The sequence below is a fragment of the Thermobia domestica genome, chromosome 10 (genome assembly GCF_964235325.1).
Source record: "Thermobia domestica chromosome 10, izTheDome1.hap1.1, whole genome shotgun sequence".
In the NCBI taxonomy this organism is placed as follows: domain Eukaryota; kingdom Metazoa; phylum Arthropoda; class Insecta; order Zygentoma; family Lepismatidae; genus Thermobia; species Thermobia domestica.
The window spans coordinates 23,050,261-23,075,360 of record NC_137463.1 but is presented as its reverse complement, the minus strand read 5'-3'; the positions used below and the strand labels follow the sequence as shown (position 1 = coordinate 23,075,360).

The 25,100-nt window shown below is 37.0% G+C and overlaps 1 protein-coding gene across 2 annotated transcripts in view; it reads right to left on the bottom strand.

Moving 5' to 3' along the window:
• Positions 1 to 25,100, bottom strand: part of Shrm (shroom) — a 660,087-nt gene that overhangs the window by 138,241 nt on the left and 496,746 nt on the right. For both annotated transcript variants that reach the window (XM_081727878.1, XM_081727879.1), the window contains one exon: positions 22,099 to 23,997. In XM_081727878.1, coding sequence (XP_081584004.1) covers positions 22,099 to 23,997 — 1,899 coding nt within the window. The remainder of the gene's footprint in view (positions 1 to 22,098; positions 23,998 to 25,100) is intronic.

The following is a 25,100-nucleotide window of genomic DNA, read 5'->3' as shown; positions in this document are numbered from 1 at the left end:
GGAGGGGAAGATATATATAAAATGATCGAAAATGACCGACATTAGTGTTGATCCATGGCTTTCGGGGTCGCTGAGATGAACACCGACACTTCCGATGCTGTTCAAATTAAATTCAGGCCCCATCATTACTCCTAGGAGGGGGGAGAATGATGACATGTAAAAATAATCGAAAACGACTGATATTAGTGTCGAATTGATAGTTTTTGGTGCTCTTTATGTTCAACATGAAACGTATTCTCCCTGTGTCAAGAACAGGCATTCTGCTAGTTTAAAATAATGAAAGGCGTAATTTCGGCGTAAAGGTGGGGAGAATAAAGGGTGAGGACTGCGGCTGTTATAATAAAATGACTATAGGTTATCTCCAAATCTTTTAATATTAGAGGCATGTTGAAATGTGAAATTTAGTATACAGTCATTAAAAACAAGCGGGCATATGAAACACCGTTTCGGGAAATTTTGCTTGTAACGAGAGAAGGGGGGGGGGGTAATTTGAATAGGTCTATTTAAAAATGACTTCGAGGTTGTTTGGGTTCATCATCACGGGAAAACTGGTGAACATTTTAAATACATTTTCGAACACGGTAAGATTACACAATATGTTACAAACGATCTGACGAACAGAAAAGGTGAAGAGCAAACATTTTCGCTTCGCAATTTTGAGGTCCTGAGATCAGTTCTTGCAGGCAGACACCCAACACAGTGTTCCCTAGGTTCCCATATCCCACCAGGTTTGTACTAATGATGCCGTCCGGGATTCTGTCTCCAAATAATTATGTTCCTCCTTTAATATACTCTATTAAAAAAAAAAAAAAAATGGCTACTACAATGTACACCTACCATATAAGCTATCTTACTCGGAAGCGGAGGCGAGTCTTCTGGGAAGTCAGATAGGTAAAAAATCACTTCAAATTAAAGGAAAAACATTCGCCTAATCTACTAATTCTTGTAGAACTAGAAGCTTAGGTAAGTTTTCTCCCCTCAACTTCATGTGGTAAAAGTTTAATTTTTATCGGTCTGACTTCCCTCCAAAGCCGCCACTGCCTTAAGAGAAAGTATCTCCAGATTTAAGCAACTGCAGGCAACAACAAAAATTTGATGATATCACGTTCTCCCTTCACGTTCGTTTCATTACTACTATTATTATTATATTATACATTTTATTTATTCAACTAATCATTGTCGACCTGCACGCACAGTTGCAGATTAAAACAAATAAAAAGTATACAAATGATTTGAATTTGCACGCTACAGTTTACTGAGGTAACACTTGGTACAGTATATAACAAGATGGCTATCTTCTTGTCAATAATTAAACAATACTGCTGACAACTGATATGGAAAACAACAAGCTGTTTGTTGAAAGCTAACAATAAAGGGTACTTCAGATTAACATTCTTTCTCAACAATGGAAATACCAATACTGTGCCAATTATTTTTACACAAGAGGATTAGATCTACTTTCTAACATTTCATGCTCTTCTAGCAAATTGCATTTGTAATATAAAATCTATCCCCACCGTGGATCCTACCCAAATCTGGAATCGAATCGGCGATCCCATGCTCGACTGGTACCCAAGGGGACGCTAGTCACTGAACGATAAATTACAATACTACCACCATTATGCTACTACTCTTCACATCTGGATGCGAAATACTGGAGGAGATTACCCCATTTTAAATATTTTGATAAACCCTGCACTAATAAATTACTCGGGGGAAATATTTTTACACTATTATCAAAAGTTTTAAAATTAAACACAGTAATTCATATACAATTAAGGTATATGTAATTAATTGGTGACCTAGTGGATAAAAAGACAAAACACTAACAGCGACGGAAATACGCTAGTTGTCGGCAGGGGCAAGAACTCGCCTTAGCGCCCCCTCCTGACCAACCAAACAAAACCGCTCCCAAAAATATTTGCCCAATTTTGCACTCTCCGCGCCCGGGGCACAAGCCCCGTTCGCCCCCTCCCAGTTACGCTACTGAATACTAACAACCCAACAACAACAACAACAACAAAAAAACTCCTACTGTGATGATTTTGCACCAGTAATGTTCAAATAAATCGTTTCGAATAATTCATCATTCCATTATCCAAACAACTTACTCGTCTATTCGAAATAAACTATTTAAATATTCGAGGAATATGTTATTTGGACAATAAAAAGTACGATTTGAATTCTGAAATGCAAAAATGAAATCTGAGGTACTGAGACGTCATCTGTTCTTATTACACAATTAGAATTATTGAATGTCAGATTAATGATTCTACAGTTTAAATTGAAATCTCTCATATAAATTTTATCATAGCAACATATATCATGTTAGAATACTCATTACTGCACTGAACTTCGACTGTGAAATTTGAAAATGGCTGCAGTTACCTTACCCCAGAAGTGTTTTAATTTGGCAGGTATATACATTTCCTGCCAAATTAAAGCGCTATCAATTTCAGGTACCTGCAGCCATTTTTAAATTTCAGTTCTTTCTTTGATACCATCCACAATTTCAGAAAGTAAATAACATATTTCATTGTAATGGAGCACTTACCTCCGGATCCTAAATTTATTGCCACTGCCAAACACCATCATTAAAATAATGTCAATTGTTAGGAATGTATGACAGTGGTTAATAATCCAAAAACGATGGGAGTTTTCTTCTCCAGAGGTGAAATGAATGGTATTATTTCACAATTGTCAACAAACCGCCATTCACGTAAATATTCCGTTTCACATTTAAAGAAACACTACGAGAAAGCACACACAATAACAGTTCACAATTTCAAATAATGTTTTAAGTTACATTTCACACTTTTTACCACACAACAAATTAACGAAAACTCGAAACTACCGTCTGACAAAACAAAACACAAGCGCCACTACGGTGGTTCTCCTCTCCAATCATGCTCTGTTTCGGCCGACACTGTCTGTTCGTATTCAGAAACCCTCGTCTCGCTCAAAGCGCAGCAACGTTTCCTATCCCATTGGCTGCTCTACGAAAGAAACAAACCGTCGCTGGAAAAACGCGGCGTTGTCAAATCTCCCCCTCGCACGATCGTTGCGCTTGGTTAGTGTTGCCAAACGACAAACTCTTCCGCTAAACAGTTTCAAATCTTTCCAATTCCCTGTGACTATTTTTTATTATTATTATTATTTTTATTGTAAATTACAACAGCTCAACCCCACCTCCGGAAAGAAACAGACAAGACGGTTTTAAAAGCCGTCTGTTTTAAGTGAACTGAAAACAAAAATTTTATAAGGTCAACGAACACATCACACCGCAAAGGAAGTTGTCTTCTTTATTGTTCTTTCGGAAGGATTGTTTCTTGATTCTTCCGAAAAGATGTACAACACGATCGAGCTCCTCTCTTAATATTGTATTTATTTTTTAACATTTAGATCTCACAGAAATAGGAACTGATGAACATAATACAGTATATATATTGTTTAACGTCCCACGAATATGTCATTTAGGCTAAGGGAGACGATGATTATTAAAGCAAGTGAATGATGATGGAAAAAATGGTGGAATGAAGAAGTGGGAGGAAACTGGGTATCAGGAGAAAACCCACGGACACAATGTTGTCCACCACAAACTTACTTGGAGACCGGGCATCGCACCAGAGACCCTACACACCAGAGGCACGCGCTCTACCACTGAGCCACCGTTCCTCCTGTCGTGTAGGTTAAAGTACGCAGTGGATACAGTCGGATATTTATTAATCGATTCGTCAACCTCCTATGGGAGAAGTTGAACCTACGAACATGGGAACCAAAAAGCAAGCACCACGAATTTACAATAAAGCCCAATGCTTCGTTTTATTCTAAAATAAAAGAAAAAGGAAAAAAAAAAACTTTCCTCGGTAACGATACTATATTTCTCCCACGATAATGATGCATCCTTGAAAAATCCCGATTTAAAACAATCAAAGGAAAATCCCTGACAGATATTCTCTCTAATCAAAATGTGGAACAAGGAACTTTATATATTTGTGGTCAAGGAAATGCAATAAGGAAGAAAGGAAGAGTAGGGTTTCTACGAGAAAAAAAAAAAAAACTTATTGCATGTTTTGTCCAACGCGAGATAGAGAACAGTTGTTTATTTATTTTATAGGTCAAATTTACCTTGTTCTATCTTTACATTTTTCACTTTTGACTTTGTTTCTAGTAGAAGACCAAGTGGTGTAGTTAATAAGGTTCCTGCTTACTTCCCAGCTTTATTCCTTACAAAGAAAAAAAGTATTCCTTATCCTTAAAAAAAAAAAAGCCAGGAAGATAACTTGAGGTAAGTATAGGGCTCAACAGGTGGCAGCACGTATCCCCTATTTATTTAAATGTATTTCGTAAGGAGCGACATTATTGAAAATATTTGAATCAACTTCATGAGGTGAATATTCAAACTTTGTCTAAAGACAAATTGAATATACATAATTAGGTAATAATTCTTGCATTTTTAATTTGTTTTCCTTGTATATACCTTAATTTTACTTTTCAGAAGAATGCTTCCAACAAATAAAAATCTCTTAACAATTGAAAGAAACAAACTACTACAAAAATGCACAAATTATTCTTCAATTATTGATTCAATTTATCTTTGGACAAAATTTGAATATTCATTCCTCTCTTGAGAAGTTCATTCAAATATTCTGAACATTGTCGCTCCGTACAAATTACATTGAAAATGTATAGAAAACGAGCTGCCATCTGTTGTGTGATTAGCGTGTCTTCAAACTAAAGTAACAAATATTATTATGCATTTAAATGTATCAAATTAAGGCACATCAATGATTATATGGTTAATTTTATGCAAATAAATGTGTCATTTAAGTATTAAGAATAACACAGAGTAATGTGTTATGGTATTGTAAAGATTTCTGTTAACATAATAAATTTCAAATCGGAATCTAGTCAGATAATGCGAAGCACACTAAAACAGTTCCATAATATGCTACTTACAGTTACTTGTATATACATTAAAAAAAAATATATGTATTTAAAAGCAATAACAATGGACTATATTAACGGTACGAAATATAATGTTAATATCGGAAGCCATGCTTTAAGGTTTAGCAGCTAATTTTTATCCAAGGAATATATGGAGCAAAGAATGACCTACGTGATAGATCTATAGTGGAAAGATTTTTTTCTTTGTTTTAAAATCCAGCAACTAGCCTCCACATCATAATTATAATCCCCGAAGACAGAAACTTAAAATAAGGGCTAATATAACTTAGTTCATTATTACTAACCTACATTTAATATCGGTTATTAATATCTTAATTGCTAAAAAAAGAATATATACCGGTATATATTTTACTGAGTTAAAACGGAACTCATTTTATTTCTAGTTCAATCCCTCAGCCAAATAAAACCGATTAATTGACGTGCCATTTGCACACTGACACTTTTTTTTTTTTAATGTTAACGCTGTATTGTGTAATTAGTGCTCACGCAAGCCATCACAACAAAATGGTGCTATAAAAGATGAAATGGAAGATAGTAAATGGATAGACAAAGATAATAAATTTATAACAATGCACAGTTTAAAAAAAATGTGAGGGTTAAGTCTTCAAACGAAACGATTAATTTGTCAACAAAGAAGATACTTTCCTCTCAGCTAATGTACGGAATAACGATTTGTCGTACACATGTCTCCTGTTTCAAGTCCTACTGGAGGATACAATTTTTGACATGTTGACCCAACTTCGTGAAGATAAGTAGAGGATAAGCGGAACTTTGCATAAAACGTAGTAGATTGTCCAGGTACGCATCTACACATTTTTGTTGCGACGGGTCCAAAGTCTGGTGCAGTGCCGTAGCCAGCACAAAAATGTAAGGGAGGCGGTAAAAGTTAGGGGGGGCAATCCAACCATATTATAGTTCATTTGGAAGCCTACTATGAAAAGTTTAGGGGGCAGCCCACCGTGTCCCCGTGGATATGACCCTGGTCTGCGGAACTTCAATGCTACATGAATTATTCGAATTTTAACAGTACTAATCTGATCCACTAAAGCAATAGCGTCATACCGACATAAGAGTTTCACGATTTCTATTAATATATTAATATACGATTTATTAAGAAGGATGTATTTCTCAAATTTGGTGGGGACAATCACTCATGCCCTCCCCAAACGACGCCTCTGACAAATGGTCTTTGAACAGGAATCAAACGCGTGATTTCGTGCACAGAAAGACACATTGCTAGACACTAGACCAACAATGAGGCATAGATAATGAATTTAACATTCCATATGATTGCAATAAACGATTAGGAATATTCTTTGTCTCAATTTAGGCTCTTTTCTTCTTTTTTTATTTTCTTTCTTTCTTTGTCTTATGAATTCCTTTGTGTCTAAATGGTAACTATTCTTATCTTTGATTTGGAAGACTGCTTTGATTCGTGATTAGAATACAGGTGGTTCGAACTCCATACCAGGAGAGTCGTTTGGGAGAAAGAAGGGAGAGGACAATTACCTCCCTCTGGTGGAGATATTTATTTTTAAGGGATTTGGTTTACTAACCAAAACTTTCTATACATTTACTTTCTGTCCGTCTGTCTGTTCGGGAGTCACAAAATCTCAAAAACTACTCAATGGATCACCATCAATTTTGGTCAAGAAACAGAGGAATAAAAGTACAACAGTTAGGAATAAAAAAAAATGAAAATGAAATCTTTGAGTTTTACGTCCCACGGTTATGCCGGTTAGGCTAAAGGAGACGGTGATAATGGGTAATGAATGAAATGGTGTAATGAAGAAAGTGGGAGGAAACGGGAGAACCCCGAGAAAACCCACGCACACGGTGTTTGTCCACCACAAAGTTCACTTGGCGGGGGATGGGATCGAACCCGGGACCCCATGCACCAGAGGTGAACGCTCTACCACTGAGCCACCGCGGCCCAAGCTAGGAATAAAGTTCGTTTACACATGTGCTCCTAGAAACCAACCATTTTCTGTTTTTACGTTGCTCACTATAAAGCAAAAATGGTAATAGACGATGGACAATGTCTTAGACAACGGGTTAGTTGCTCACTATAAATCCATACTGAACCTCTTTCGTGGCTAAGCGGTTAGCGCACGCTCCTTTGGCGTGGGAGATCCGGGTTCGATTCCCGGCGGAAGCTTATGTGGTTCGGATTCCACGTTAATCAGTAGGTCCAAGTCTCATATAGCCTCGCTGCTGAACGGGACGTTAAACTCAAAATCAACTCAACTCAAATCCATACTGCAGTAAAATTAAAATCTCCCTATATTTACGCCGGGAGCTAATAATAAGAATTAAGAATAATCAAATATTTCTCCTAGATGTTTATGCAACCCAGAACTCTGAATTGTTCTGAGGGTTGCATACTAGAATTACGCACAATGAACCTTTATGAATGGAATATGGATGGTCACCGTTACCCGCGAAGATGTTAACGGATTGACTCCATTAACGAACTCCGTCGAGATAACTACAGTAAGAGAAATTACATATCCTTGATACGTACTGGTATGTAGGCAACCAGCATGTCCTTGCTACTGCGTAGGTTGCATAAATGCCAGGGAATGTTATAGATTTTAAACGTAAGATGGATAGACACCGTTACCCGTGAAGATGTTAACGGATGGACTTCATTAACGAACTCAGTCGAGATAATTACAGTAAGATAGGCTGCATATCCTTTAAATATAGACTACCAACATTCCTTTGCTACTGTGTAGGTTGCATAGATGCTAGGGAATGTTATAGATTTTAAACGGAAGATGAATAGCCACTGTTACGTTACCCGTGAAGACGTTAACGGACTGATTCCATTAACGAACTCGGCTGAGATAATCGTTCTAGCATAGGATTAGGAATTAGATTTCTGGAGTTTCGGCGTATATTAGCCCGTCCCAAATAACACTGACCAGGAAATTAGGTGAGGTACCTGATGTGAATGAGAAAAACTTCACTCACAAGATGGTTGACACGAAGTGAGGTCAACAATTGAGTTTCGAGTCGAGACATCACTTTTATAGCACACTTTCGAGACGAGACAGCCTCAACTCTTGTCTCGTGCGCATCCCTAGTTATCGTCTCAAGTAACGGTCATACTAACAATACAATATCATAAGACCCACTAGCATGAGGCTACGAAATAGATCACTGTTTCTTAGTTAAGGTTTGAAGAAAGGTCCAAGTTCCATTGTACCTTTTTTCACGATCGACCACATGCAGGAGAAATGAAATAAAAAATGGCACTTCTAGATTTACGTTTGACGATTATACCTTTAAGCTAAAAGTAAATGGACGATAAATGAAAGTAAATTATCATGAATGAATTACTGAATTGATAATGAGGCACGAAACGGGAGCTTGCCCCCAAAAAACCAAGGACATTGTATTATCCATCACAAACTAGGCCTGTGATCGAATTAAGGAGCCCTCCCACAACAGTTGAGCACTCTACCAATAAGCTACTGTATGTACCCCCAAATGAACATGAATGACAGCCAATGCTCATTTTAAAAAAATACTGTACATATTTTCTTCATTACACTTGCACTAACCATACGACAACGAGAAATTGATAAAGGAGTAAGGGTGAATTAATTACTGCAATGACTCACAGGAGGTACATCCATTTTGCGTGACGAAACATTGAAACCGAAAGCGTGGCTAGGTTGATCATGTGGAGGGGGGATAGCCAGGCAATTCACTTCCTTCCCACTTCCTCTGGACATCAAATTATCTTTGTTTCTTTTTTTTATTTCTTGTATTTTTTTTCTACCTTGTATAGCACACTCCCCCGGAACTATGGCACTTTGCAGGCCAACTGTACGAAGTGCACTTGTGTGGTTATCATACAACGCACCAGCTGCACTCAGTGGAACGTACACAGACTAATGTACTACCTAAGTACACAACCTGTTAGGGCTGGTTGTTTTGCTTCCTTCACACTCTCCACTACCTCTTTAGCATTCGTCCTTCCACTCTCCTTCCGGTGCCACGAACCGTAGAAGTTATTGTAATGTCAAATTAAAATAATAACAGACACCATGCAAGACAAGAACATTTCAAATTTGCTCGAGTTAACAATATGAACCGTGTTACAGGACAACAGGCGCAAGAGCTAAACTTCCAGGAAAACTTTCTAAAAGAAATGACAACCGCAATTACTTAATACTTCAATTTAAAGAAGTTCCAAACATTGACAACGTTGTTTCAAGCGTTATGCATGTTTATTTTAAAAGAAACAGGTGCGCAGGCTTAAGTCAAGCTTGCCTTGGCAAGTTTATCACATCCTAGAAACGACATACTTGCAGCAAACTTAAACAGCAAAGCAAAATCAAGTGCGAAAACGTGAATATCAAACAGTTCCCTGAAAGAAATTGCGATAATCTCACGCTTTTACATTACATTATTTATAACATTCCATCAAAGAATATAGGATCTCATATGTGACTAAGCGGTTGGCGTACGTGTCTTTGCAGTGGGAGACACGGGTTCGATTCCCGGTGGGAGCTCACGTGGGTCGGATTTCAAGTTAACCAGTAGGTCCACGCCTCATATAGCCTCGCTGCTGAACGGGACGTTAAACTCAAAATCAACTCAACAAAGGAATATAGCCGGCCATATGGTTTCTATAGCACATTGACTTCCATAATCCATTAGAGTTATTTTTAAACCAGAGTTAGGCATATCGTAATATAAAGTAGTTCTTTGATTACCTCATGATCAGTAGCCTACGTACAAATCATCACGGGGGCAGAGGAGAGTCAAGCTCCTATGTTCACATCGTTTCAGGATTTTCATAAACGCATCTTGATAAGGTACATGTTTACTCATTCATATCTCGTTCAAGGAGATTAAAATCCAGAAACGTTTCCTTTGCGTAAGCCACTCCTCACGATACTTGGTTATTACTGAAAATTGTGGAATCCAGTATCATAATCATCAAAGGTAGTCGTCTACAAAATGACACAACGCAGGATCATTTTAACATTATTAAATAGAATCCTAACTATATATAAAACTATATGAACTGACTGACATAAAATAAAGGGGTACTTCCGGTTCACATGGAAAGTTGAAATTTGGGATGATTGTAGCTTTATGGGACTAACCAACAGGAAAAAAAAATGCCAAAAGTGAATATTTTTAATTTTTAAGGGGTCTAAAGGGGGATTAAGAAATTCCCATGTTATTTAAATGAGTGTTTTCTTGAGATACAAAATCTTGCCTTTTTGATAGTTGATATAGGAAAATAATTTTTTAATTCCGTAGAATTGTGGGTTTAAGAGATATGAGGCCATAGGTCGAGCAGACTCAGGGGTCTGGGGGCGAAGCACCCAGCTAGCTGAAGGCTAGTCCAACATAAAAAGCATTAATTTTTAAAAATAAAATGTTCTCGAAATTATTTTCAGCATATTGTATTTATTTTTCGCAAGGAAAACTATTTGCCTTTTAAAAGCTTTCTGTTACAGTATTTGTCTTAATTTTAACCAAAGATAAGGTACAGAGAGCTTGTGAAAGATAATACAGGACAGATCCTCTATTATTCACTACGAAATAATGATAGCTTATGATAATAATGAGAGAGTTTACAAGAAGCAAAGCATAATGTATAATCAATCAAGTGGCCACAAGGTTAAGAAAAGTAATCTGAAAGAAAATATATACCCCCTTCCATGGTTATTCAATCCTTTTAATGTAATGTTTACAGTAATAGCTTGTTTCCAAAAGAAAAGAAAAGGAAACATATCACAAACTACTTACTAGATGTCACTTTCTCTTCTCACGGCATTTAAGAATTCGAAGTGCACCAAATCGATTCTCTGGTCCCTTGCACGGATGCTGGAGAAAGGGATGGAGACCGAGCGAGGCCGGATTTCCTTCCGCCATAGTTTTCCTCTCTCTGCTTCTATTATAAAAGCTGATATACATTTTTCCCACGAACCATTGAATCCTCACTCAAGAATAACGGCCTCGTTTCGCTGTCTATCAGATTTTGTCAAATAGGAGACGGAAATGATTACTCTCTAACAATCTAATGTTCTAGGAGAGTGTGGTGAGGAATGTGTTTATTCTGGCTTCGTGGCGGCATTAGCAACTGAATATCAGGTTGGACATCTAGTGACGTGAAACACACGAACATTTACTTTAGTGTTTAAATTGTCCTGATTAATTCTACCAGAATAGCCAACCAAATAATTTATTGGATATGTTTGACCCTACAGAACGACCTTTACTTTTTCTTTAAACATTCAGGGATTTAGGATTCAGATTTCGGCATCTATGACCATTTATGTTCCGTCACGCATGAGGGATGACGTCCCTTGGCGAGCATACTATCCGGGAAAAGGGAAGGAAGAAAGGATTGGGGAAGGAAGGAAGAGGTCTGGGACCTATATGTTAGGTACCACCCCGGCATTTGCCTAGTGTGAATGAGAAAAACCCAGGAAAACTTCATTCAGGATGGCTGGTCTAAAAAAAAAGCCTTTTTACACTTTTTTGACCGAGTGCCCCTCCCTCCAAGCCACAAGAGCTCTCACAGTGAATAGAAATCGAGTTTTCTGTCATGACGCATATGCAATCCATATTATCTCGAGGGAGCTAATGGAGATATGGTATTTAGGAACCACGAAAAACTTTTGTTATAAAACTTTAATAATTATTATCTTTTAATATTGTAAAAGTAATAATAATCATAACACACTAATGATAATAGAAACGCCATTAGAAAAAACCCTACGTGGACAGAGGCAAATATTCACAAACTATATTGTTCCTATCGTAAGATTCGATTCATACCCGCAAACCAAGAATACCAAAAAAATTATCCTAGTCGGTTTAAAAAAAAAAAAAAAAAAAAAAGTGCAATACAAACGCACACTAACAATGTACAATGTTTAATTCACTGGAGAATTAATTTTCTGGAATCATTCCTGAATGTATCGCTGCTGTTCTACAATATGTAGGGCTTTCCCTGCCATCTATCGGCAACATCTTATACTACTTTCACATATAAAAACGTAATCTTTCGCAGGCATATAGTTGAATAACAAGTAACTCGGTGTACTCGAAAATAACTGAAAGTTGCGGCCAAAATTCAGATACAGTATTCAATTATTAAGCTTGCTACCTAGGTAATGCGCGTATTAGGTCAATTAGTAAAGACACGAGTGCGAACGCGAAATAAAAAACGATAGGAATGACAACCGAAGCACTTAGAAAGAGAAGTCTATTTGATGTTAAGTTTCTTCGTGGCGTCTTTGGCGTAGGAGATGTTGGCGGTTAATATCAATTCTAATTACCTGGAGGGTTTTTGTTGTTGTAAAGGTATGGAAAGCAGTCACTATAAAGGCTGCCAGAATTTGAAAGATATCACCTACAACAATTTCCGTCAAAATTAAGTCAGTTTCGTAGAATGCTACTGTGTATAATGTTACTTTGATGCAATAGTTGAAATTGAAATGTAAAACGTTTTAAAGTCATAAAAAAAAAGTAAATCTGAGAGAAGGCGTTTTCAGCCTCTACTCGGGATTACTTTGCACCGATCCAAAATATCCCTTAGATACGAAATTATTACTACTAGAACCTCCTGCATTCTAAATTTAGGTAAATTTTCTATTTAGGTAGATGCCGGAATGAATTCCTTGTTGGAAAATAAATTATGAACAGTGGCGGATCCAGAAAAATTGCTTGACAGGTACTTCACCCACAAAGGCTTAGTTTTTTAGAAATCACTAGACTATGGGGAGGAGGGGGCTCGCTTGAAGCTTATACGCATAGGGATCACTAACATTAGATTTTTTAAAAAAGAAATCATGCAATTTGGTTGGGCTTCAGCCTGAAAGTCCCAATCCTGTAAATCTTCCACTGATTACGGTTGGGATGATATTCTTGGACATAAGAAATAACCCAGGCAAATTAGTTCACGGGGATTTTTTTCCTGAGTTGGCATTTTTGTGGGACAAATGCTAAACTATTTGAATGTGGTTCCTGTGCCGGTACCACAAAACACATAATTTTCTTTACAAATATTCGTAATTCATACTCAGTGTCAATACCGGTACCCTCATTGTAATATCAATATTTGTAGACAGTATGCAGTTTTGTGTGGGAAGTGAAATGTATAAAATAGTGAAGGGAAAATACTGCACAGAAACATTATGTTCGTATTTTGAACATACTTTTTTGTATGTTGTGCAAAGTAACCCCACGTATGGGGTTAGTTTGCACCAAATTTCAATAACTACGGTCATACTGAATGTTTACTAATGAACATACACTAATGTTTCCCTTATATATATAGCTATTATATGTGTAAAATACAGTCTTCTAATCATTACATTTCTAAGTTACCTGCGATTTTCTTTACAACTCCTTAAATCTTGTGCAAAATAACCCCGTCTTATAGAGTATCATATATACAGGGCCGGATCCAGGATTCTCTGAGGGGAGGTGCACCAATAACTATCAATACATTTGAATTAAATTTGAGTTTTTTAAATGCCTTTAGGCATCCGTGATGGGAAAGAGAAATTCATTTGGAAATGCTAAGTGTTTGCTCTCGATGAATTCTTTTCCTTCAACCTTCAGAAAATTGACTTAAACTACTGATTTTGCAAAACTCATTGCTAGCTTCTCACTTTAGGTAGTGTATATTTACAACGAAGGGGGGTGCACGTGCACATTTGCACCCCCCCCCCAAATCCGGCTTTGTATATATATATACCCCTCCCCTAAGTTGCACCGTCAAAGTTTAAATAAAAATAGCAGGCCCGAATGTCATCTATGTTAAAAATTTTGATCGTAATCGGTCTTGTGCTTCAAGAGTTATTAAGTCACAAACAGTCACTTTCATTTTTATATAACATAGATTTCTTACACCTCACTCTTTTTTCCTCTTGCTTCGCCCCTGCTTCACTAGAAGAGAACAGTGAATTTCCTCCCTGTCTCTCTTCTCTGAAGAGTACACAGTAGAAGACCTGCCAACAATCAACTAGAATATTCGGTCATTGTTTATTCTAGAAACAAACAGAACATTAATTCCGTTTCAACGACGTTCACCCAGCAGCCAGAGAGTGCCTTTCAATACATCAGAAACGACCTTCATAAAACTTAAAATGAGAACAGAGGAGGAAAAAAAAAAGAGTACGCGATTTTATTTATGGATTCTGCCTGTAGGGTGCAACACAAGAAGATATGTAATGTTTGTCAAGATGTTCTGTTAAAAGCTTTCACTTTCACATGTTGACGACTAGCAGATAAATATACAAAGTGACTTGAATATGTTACTTTACCATTTAAAATTTAATCTATATAATTTTATTTATGTTTTATTCAGGAAGGAAAGACTATTTTGTGGGACCTTGAATAAAGAGTTGAGAAAAAGATTCATAAAATACTTCGTGTGGAGTATTGTATTGTATGAGCCAGAAACATACACTTTACGCAAAAATTAAAAGGACTGGAAGCTTTCGAAATGTGGGTGTGGAGGAGAATGGAGAGAATTAGGTAGGTGGAGCAGAAAACGAATGAGAGGATGTTAGAAATAATGGGGGAGAAAAAACAATTTCAGATATTATTAAGAAGAGGAAGAGAGACTAATTGGGACATTGGCTAAGAAGGAACTGTATTATGAGGGACTGCTGGAGGGTATGGTGGCAGGAAAAAGAGGGAGGGGGCGAAGGAGATTACAATTAATGGACGCTATCAAAATAGAAATATCGTACGTGAAGACGAAGAGATTAGCGGAAGACCGTGGAGCATGGAAGATTCTCAGTTGTAGCAAGTGACCTGCCAATAATGGCAGAATACCTATGATGATGATCACGATGATTGTATTGCTTACTGTTGCATTTCACTATATAACATACGGATAGAAAACCAGGACACCTACAAGAATGGAAAAAAGAAAAGTCATGGGAATAACCTATGCACCGGTTGCTAATGTTCTAGCTGGGAAAATAGCTTTGGTTAGACTAATAAGGTGGTAGAGTATAAAACAAGCAGGATATTCGGAAGACCGGTAACAAAACTCATGACTCATACGGTTAGTAAGCAGAACAAGAACTACTGGGGGGATTTATGTTCTCACGGGGCCAAAGTCAGCTTCTTGAAATCTTTATAATAGTCTTCCTTTTTTATGTCTGTTACAGGAGAAGGTTATTAAACGCATATTAATAATTATCATGCGGAAGAAATGATAAAAAAAAAAAAAAAAAAAATGTGCGAGCAAAGAGGAATGTCAGCAAAATCCGCGAACACGAACTACCACGGAGTCGTTGTGTTTTCTCTCTCTCTCTCTCTCGTTTTTTTCAATACAAATATTGAAAATTGCGCAAAAAGTAAATGCAAAGTTGGTGTGAGGACGAACACTGGAGGGGAGGGAGGGAATTAAACAGAGTAGATGCATAATTTCGTGTACCTGATATCAGGTTTCATCCTCACTAAGATCATAAATAGATATATTGTCTAGATTTCATGTTTCATGGATCTTGCTTCCCTTCCCCTCTGAAAATTCAAGGGATGACAACACAATCTAATGTCAGTTTAAAATAACGTTAATAACTAATAGATCGTTCCACGTTTTTTTAATAAAGAAACGGGGGGAAAAGAAAAATTCTTTTAGTCCCAAGATATTTGAATATATAACACAAAAACCCAAATGTTTTAAGTGTTTTTCAAGAAAGTAAAAATATTTCTTTTATTTTAATATATGTTTTATACATCGAAGTTGTGTTAATTTATTCACCTTTATGAAATGCTTTGAGCATCATCTTATACCTATAACTCGCGTATGCGTAACACACATACTGAACTAAAAGAGGTAAAATTACACAGTTATTGACTTATTTTGTAACTAAGTTTTTTCCCTTCTTTCTTTTCTTTTTCTTTTTTTTATTTAATTAGACTACTGAGAAAGCTAATTAGATTAATTAAGGTATGTTTAAATGAATCCCAAAGTAAAGTCCGGGTAGGAAATTTTTGTCCACGAGCTTTTACGTCGAAAATGGCCTGAAACAAGGAGATGCGTTGTCGCCATTATTATTTAACTTCGTTTTGGAATACGCTATAAGGAAAATCAAATATAGCAACCAGGGCTTACAGTTGAACGGTATTCACCAGGTTATGGCATATGCTGATGATGTAAATTTAATAGGAGATGATAGGAGAACAATAGAAAGAAATGCAGAGATCTTATTAAACGCTTGCAGGGACATGGGTTTAGAAGTTAATGCAGAGAAAACTAAATACATGGAAGTGCGTCGGGACCGGAATACAGCAAATTATGGATGCGTTAAAATACTAAATAATACTTTTGATAAAGTGGATAGTTTCAAATACCTAGGATCAATATTAACAGAGGAAAATCATATTCACGGAGAAATTAAATATCGACTAAAAGCAGGGAATTCGTGTTACTATTCGGTACAAAATCTCTTGTCGTCGCGAATTCTGTCGAGAAATTTGAAACTTAAAATATACAAAACGATAATCATGCCTGTTGTTCTGTATGGTTGCGAAACATGGTCACTTACTCTGAGGGAAGAACATAGACTGAAAGTATTTGAGAACAAGATCCTGAGACGAATATTCGGACCCAAGAGGAACGGGAATGGGGAATGGCGGAAACTTCATAACGAGAAACTACATAATTTATATGGTTTACCCAACATTGTTAGGGTCGTCAAGTCTAGGAGGCTTAGATGGGCGGGTCATGTAGCTAGAATGGAAGAAAGTAGAGACGCTTTCAAAGTCTTGACTGGAAGACCAATCGGAAAACGACCATTAGGAAGACCTAGGCGCAGATGGGAGGACAATATTAAGATGGATCTCGCAGAGATTGGAATACACGTCCAGTTAGCTAAGGATAGAAGTCAGTGGAGAGCTTTTGTGAACGCGGCATTGAACCTCCGGGTTCCATAGGCCATAGAGTTAGTTAGTTAGTTATTTAATTCAACGATTCATTCAATTTAATCAATGGACTGTTTATTGACGTTATATTATTATTATTATTATTATTATTATTATTATTATTATTATTATTATTATTATTATTATTATTTTAAAAAAAAGAATACCATTAAATGAACACATATTTCTGATTATGGTATTTCAGTTCTGAGATAAACAAACAAAGCTTACAGTTAGGCTAAACAAAGAAAATACAGAAATATTTGGTTTTATGCATATCATTAAGAGGATGTTTGGAAAGTTTTTTGGGTCTTTGACTCAGCCATACATCACTTTTTTTTTATTGTCTCAAGCAAGATAATACATTCTCACAAATTCAAAGAAATCATGCGCACCAACAGAACAGCTCAATCCACAGTTTGAGAAGCTATACGCTAAAGCATTATCAATGGCGGCTCTTGAAGGAAGTCATTACCGTAAAACGTAATATTTTTATCATTACAAACTATCACTAAAAGGAAAAGAACATGCCAAATGTACTAATTTTTGTATATATATCAGAATTAGTGCATCAAGTAAGCTTTTGCAGCAATAAAATTCTTATCTAATTTACGTGACTTCCCTCAAAAGCCACCATTGCAGATCATAATGAAATAATTAAAAAGCAATGACAAATGATGAACTAAAGAAACGAAAAATTCTGCAAACTGTACTGCTCACCACAAATTTATGTTGCCGAGAATTACAATAATGTATTTATCTAAGAAAAACATAGATGGAGCTTGCGACGACACTTTACATTGAAATAGCTATAAAAGAAAGTGACAAGAAGTCTGTCAAGAACTATATTATTTTAATAGTGTAGTACGAGCATTCGTCTAGTGAAACTGAGGAAAATATCTGAAAAAACTAGTTAGTATAGCCAGTCATGGGGGTTTGAAGCTTGTATTTCCAATCAGTGTTTCTTCCAGACATGTTTTTTTTTGGGGGGAGCACTGACCCCCTCCGGTGCTCTGGGAGTGCCCCCCGAAGGAGACCGATAATAAATAGAATAGTACCAGCAGTGCCCTCCCCCCCGGAACATTTCTTCTGAAAGAACGACTATTTCCAATAACGGAGTAACGGTATTAACCACTAGATTGCACCCACTCTGTAACTAAATCTTAAAGTTGATTTGCATACATTATTCAAAAAAGTATATTAGTTATTTATTACTATTATTATTTTAACAGGAAAGGAGATAATCACCACACCCTCAAAATCTGCCTGAATACCGCTGCCCTTATAAAATCACGATAAAACAAGACTGCTCTTAAGATGCAAGTTGTTTGGTTTATCAAAAAAAAAAAAAAAAAAAAATGATTACGGGCCGAAAACTGATTACACAACAAAATGAAACTACTTAAGTATTAGTGCTCAAAAGCTGTTACATCATAAAGCGAACACTGGGATAGTGACTTGTTAAATGTCCTTCATTTTCCCTACCTCTGACGAACATAATTATTTTAAAAAAGCAAGAACCAATAAACAACATTAAGAAATCTCCAAGCTACAGGTTTGTATTTTACCTTCAAAACTGACAAAAGCAGAAACAATAATTTGGTTAATTTACGATAATTTTTATTTAAATACTAGATCTATTTGTATTTCTGTAAGTGCATGACAAGCGAAACTTACACAGAATATGACTGATATTCGCAAATAGTAATGCATCCTAAGGATAATGTGTAGTTCCTAGATGGTACTGTTTGCTGGAACATCACTCTTACATAATACTGATACTTGTGAACCAACGAACATCACTTTGCTATTTAATAGACACCTCTTCACTGATAAAAATTCGCACTTCTCTTATGCTTACTACGTTCGCCATCTCTCGGTGAGAAAAGGAACTAGCAGTACGTAGTATTGCGAATACTCGCTAGGTGGCAGCATCATGCATGCTTTCACTTTCGAAAATAAGGAATATCTTCTAAGAGAGCACGTAAAATCGCAATATGATATGATATATATAACAAAATTACTTTTTCAAATGCATTTTTAAAGGTTCTAAATATTTTCCTTGCCTAACAGAAATTCTACAGATAGAATCATTCATATCAAGTACGAATTTATTACACCAACTTTGCGGCCGTACCGTGGAAGGTTATATCTGACTTTGTTAGTTCATAGACCCTATGAATGATGAGTGTGATAATTTCATCCGTTCCGGCAACAACAAAAACTGAAAGTTTCCAAAAGTTATATTTTGTATGGCTGCTGGATAAATAAAGCATATGCCAGTATATAATCACGCCAATTTTAATGCAGATTCTCTTAAACACATTGCCACAATAAAAAAACTCTTTTGGAAACCACGAAGTGTTTATTACGAAAATAGATTAAAGCTTATTTCAACAATAAAAATATAAATAATTACGAGTAATATTTTTAGGAACCAACTGCAGGGTTTTGCTCACCCTCAGATTACATAAATGTTAGAGCATGGTGGCCTGAGTCGTCTGCAAATCACCCGCCTCCCAAAGTAAAAATACATGTCAGTTATATTTTATTTACAAGGCGTCAGGCTTAAAATTAACGTGTGTTAAATTCCAATCATATGGCAGTTATTATTTTTTTAATTTTATTTTTTATTTATTTATTTATTTATTATTATTATTTTTTACTTTGGAGATATAAAGAAACAGGTGAATTCTGACACAGCTTACATCTCCCAACTGAACAAAGACAGCGTAACCTGCTAAGCCAGTGTTACCAATTTAGCTTATTTGAGGTTAGATTAGCCTTTTATGACTAATCGGTGACAAAAATTTCGTAATTGCTTATGGTTCAAAATTTCGTTCTTTGACTCACTGTCAGATTTCTTTTTCTTTTTCCTGCATGCTGCAATTCTTCTGACGGTTACAGTTTTTATGCTCTTTTTTTATTGTGTTTTCGCGTTACAATTTACACACAAGAAACAAGCAGGCTACATGTGGTATCTAAAGCGGAGGTTTAAAAATTTTGATACTCGCGGATCGGCAAATATGAAAATACGCTGGAAACGTAAAAAAAAAAAAAAAAAATACAGAGCGTTCGAAAAGTCTAAATACACCTGATTCGTGACATATTCAAAGCCACAAAGAAAAATATTCTATGCGAAGATTTGCAACACTGTTTGGGGGTTTGTGTGAAATTTGACACTGGTGTCAGAAATTGCAATAAATATAGGTTAATTGTAGATTATATGTGTTTCTTTGTTTTCGAAAGGATTTAATCGAACTCACACTGATGTATAGAGACTTTTCGATCACCCTGACTAATGACATAAAGTAAAAATAATTTCGCGGATCGGTGGTTGAAAACCACCTATCTAAAGCATGAATACTCTTCTAATGGACATGACTAAGCTTGGTCAAACAACAGAGTAAGGTATCTGGAATACAGACATGGAAGTACAAAATACCCGGAGACAGGCGGCATTGTGTAGCTTACTTTCAGGTATTCAAAGGGAAGTTTTTTTTAAAAAAAAAAAATACTTTGACTTCTGACCTAGCGCAATGGCCGAATATTATATATGACAATTCTGATTTTAACTTTAAAAAAAGGAGGTGGGAGAAATCTTGTATTGCATCTATTACAAGCCAAAAATTTGCAGATATTATTTCCTTCACTACAATTTTCTTTGTTTCCTATTTCGTGCACTTAATGAAATTCCTACGTTTGTTGCCCTCTCGACTAAGAAGCATGGTGTGTCTTTGCATATAGAACACAAGACCAAACTCAGAGTAAATATTGACATTATTTTATGGTTCCTAACTAACTCTATGGCCTATGGAACCCGGAGGTTCAATGGCGTTGGCTCTCCACTGATTTCTATCCCTAGCCAACTGGATCCAGTTTCTACTTTGTATTCCTATTTCTGTGAGGTCCATCTTAATATTTTTCTCTCATCTGCACTTAGGTCTTCCTAATGGTCTTTTCTCCCCATTATTATGATTCCAAGCTTGCTTTTCTTCAAAGACGGTATCCATAAATCTACAGGTCCGGAAAGTCAGGAGTTAAAATGAGAGAATGGATTGAATTGTTATTTTAACACTTGCATGCATAATATGTCTCTAATTGATCAGATTACGTTTATCTTGATGGCGATTACTCACTCCGGAAAGAATGTTCGTGTAAATAACCACCACACACACATCACTAACACTTTTAAAGTCCACGCTAGAAACAAGAACAATAATTTTATGTTTTTATTCGCCACGTTTTAACAAAAATGTCAAACTGATTCATTATGTGTAATGTAATCCACACCAGCGTTAAGAAAATTAATATTTTAATATTTTCCATGTATATCCATAAACTGAATATTTGCTGTCGTGAAGTTCTTATATACACAGTCGTTGCATCTTTGTCCTTGACTATTTCTTGTTAAATACGTACTGTAAATTTTGCCTCTGCTCGAACTGGAACATTGGATTGCAAACATCAAACAAAAGTACTGTACTTTACTTAACAGGTTCGTATAATATTACACCACAATCAGTTAAGAAGTCCAATGTATAAAAAAAACAAGCCAGAATGGTCAATTTATAATGGACTGCTGGCCAGGACGAAGTAAGAATTATATTTTTGGCGGCCATTTTCCTTGTTCCTCTCCTAAGACGACGGTTCGATCAATGTTGGTAAGTCATACAATTTCTGAATCTTTATTATATTCTGCGTAAAACTTTATATACGAGCATTTGGAAATAACTCTTTGATATCGCATTTCGCTCAAAATCGACCTGGTAGTAACTGTCTTCCCTTGTACAGTCAGCGACAAAAGTTTTTTTTCTTTTAGTTTGATGGTTTCGTAAATAACTTCAGAATGGAAGTTCAATTTGAGTACAGTTTTCAGTAAATTTTTAAAAAAAATGTAATTTTATGAATTTTATGTACGTTCCAGCCTTGAAACTCAGTGAAACTGTGTACGTTCCACCGTTATTCCCTAAATAAATTTTACTAAATGAACAGACCTTTTGTCGTTGACTGTACAATGGACTTTGAAGTTATTGTAATAGTAAAGAGGTCAGTTTCACTTTTTCTATTAGGCATGATTTTTAAAAAAATCACATATTTTATTCGCGGTCAGGATGAAACATACTCGCGGGTTGCCATTTGGCCATCACGATAACAAACAATATACAACAGAAAAGAAAAAAAAACAGAAATCAATGTACTTACGTAGATCTATCCGATGCATCTGTCCGTCCGGCCTCATTGAGATGTGGTTCTGTCTGTGCTCTGGTTAACTTTCTGCTGTCCGATGGCGCCGAAGACGTACTGATCTTCCTCTGCCGATGATGACATACTGCAGACGACATATTGTTATCTTCCAACAATGACTTATTGTTGTTATTCGTATTATGCGACTGTGACCCTGTTTCACGATAATAATAACTTCTATTGTCCTGAGGCCGTAGACACGAGTCCAGGTCCCCTACAGTTGGACAGCGTACAAGATTGGTATCGGAATAAGCTTGGTGCATGATTTCTCGTAAAGTAGGCGAGTGAATAAGTCTCGGGTCTGAATTTGTGTGTGTTAACTGTCGACTATTCATGACGGTATCTGATCTTGAATGAGCGTGGCATATTGTTGTAGTAGTTTCAGCCGAGGCATACGAGAACCTCGACTCTAACTGAAACCTGGATGCATCATTTGGTGGAGGTGATATTGCTAGATTATGCGATAGAAGCCTAGAATCGGATCTAGTGTGACTAATAGACTTGGTATTGTTACCGCTATTGTGATTGTTAGATTCGTCGTTGCCGCCATTGTGGACGAGAGCTAGTAATCTTGTATCCGACTGAGATTTGATATCATATTTCGATGAATTGTTAAACGATCTCAAGTCTCGCAAATGTGCTGCGGTCAGCTGCACTTGATTGGCCATTCGGGATTCGCTTTTGGACATCTTAAGCTCTGACTGAGCAAACGTGAAGGCTTGTGTTGAAGACGATATGACGGATGTTTTACTTGGGGATTTCTGGAGCCTTAATTCATGTGGTGTTACAGGACGACCATCCAAAGGCATGGATCTGCTTTCATTATTATTGTGTGAGGGTGAGCCTTTCTTACTATTCTTATGGGTGGCCTCTGGATGGTGGTGGTGATGGTGATGCTGATTTGGAGCCACTGCAAAGCTTCCCTCATGCTTTTTGCTATTCGGAGATTTGGGTGAATGTCTTTCATGATTGTGATGATGACTGGAATTTGAATGCTTTGATGACGAAGATGATTCGCGATGATGCCAACCATGACTCGCCCTTATTCTGGATGACAATTCTGCTGTAGTCCACGCCGTGTTGGTGGAAGACAGGTTGTTATGGTCATTGTGGCTCGTGTAAACGTTGTGATGGTTCGATGACCTGGACAGCTCAAAGTGGTTCGTTGTCCTATTGTTGCTGTTGCTATTGTTGTGTAGTTGTGTTGGTTCTTCGTGATCTTCTCCGTTCATCGTTCCATTTGGAACAAGTTGATTGTGGTGGTTCACTAACCTATGTTCTCTCTGTTGGTGGTGGTACTGAGGGCTACTACTAGTAGTGCTTGTTGTAGTGGGAGGCAGCATTTGTAGTGTTAAATCATCGTAGTGTTGCTGGTTCCTCAATTTGGAGTCTTGACAAGTGGGGAAAACTTGTTCGTAATCGTGATAGTTCGGTGACCGCTGCGACGGAGAAGTTCTTGTGGTTGTAGCTTCGTGTTGGTGATTTACTGACCTGTTCTCCAGTGGAGTGGCGAGAGCCTGTGGAGGAGGCGGGGGCAAAGGCTCGTCCGAGATGAACACTTCATCCTCGAAGATCGGTGGCGGGGAGGGTGGAGGAAGGTCAGGGGTGGAGCAACGAGAAGAGGACGACAAATTCCTCAGCTCGCGAGCGGATTCCTCGATTCTCCTCAGCTCTCGTTCCGTGGTACCACATGACCCCCTTGGTGGGGGAGGAGGACAGTCAGTCTTGCTGGGAACGTTGAAGGCGGCTCGAAGATGTGGTTTCTTCGGTGGTCTCTCTGGAACCCAGTCATCCACGCTTATTGGAGGGCCAACAATCAAAGGTCCTACCAAGTTCCGTGGCGGAGGTGTGTTTGGGCTGAAAAAAATTAAAATGAAAATACATTACTATGCAGTCCCAAAATTATTTTTAAAAAATAATAACAATTAATTTATATAACATTGGTTTTCTTACTTCTAAACTTTTCAAACAAGGATGGACAGGAGGTGACGCTATGTGAGGGTCCCTGTATCGACGTATGAATACATAAAAGAGTTTGCGGTTGACAATATGGTACCCGTGTGCGGGGTCGGATCCAGGATTTTCTGAGGGGGTGCACCAATAATTACCAAAATAATCAATCACGCTGAAACTCTTCAAAGTAACATGTGACAATATGGTTTACTCCTGACAACGCTGATACATAGAACTGAGGAGGGGTGGGGTAGTATTTTAAAGAGAGCTGCAAGTGATATGCAGAAAAAATGTTTTTTTTGTCCTCCTGGCTTCTGTTTTTTTTTTTCTCCTATTTAACGAATGTTATATTGTTTTGCTTGGTGAATCTTTTTTCCTTCGACGTTCAGAAAATTGAGTTAAACTATTGCTTTTGCAATGCTCTGCTTTCTCTTAAGCCCCAAATGGGTAAAATTATGGCAAGAAAGTTTCGGAAAGTGTTGCTTTTTCACTCCTAGCTTCTCATTTTAGATAGTGTACATTTACAACAAAGGGGGGGGGGGATTCACATGCATCGGTGCACCCCCCGTAAATCCGGCCCCACCTGTGTGGTTTCTCCGCTCCTTTCCTTTATCTCATTCCACTAATTATTTTATACCGATTCATTTACGGAGATGAGATGAACTGAAATCTTTAGTTTTACGTCTCATGATTATGAATTTATTTGGTGGAATGATAATGTGAGAGGAAAGGGGAAATTACTGGAAACAATGCTGTCAATAACAAACCAATTTGGCCTGGGGTCAAATCAAGGTCCCTTATACCCCAGATGTGATTCACTTACATTTGTGATTCATCTTTATTAGCTTATCGCGGGCGTCATCACCATATATAACAAGCAGCACTGCCAAAAGGTACACTACGTGAAAGAGTTTGGTTAAAAGTTATTTAGTTTCATTTTAACGTTGTATTCCACGAACAGAACAGTAATTTTGCATCCTGAGCTTTATTCTAACCCGCTAACCTCA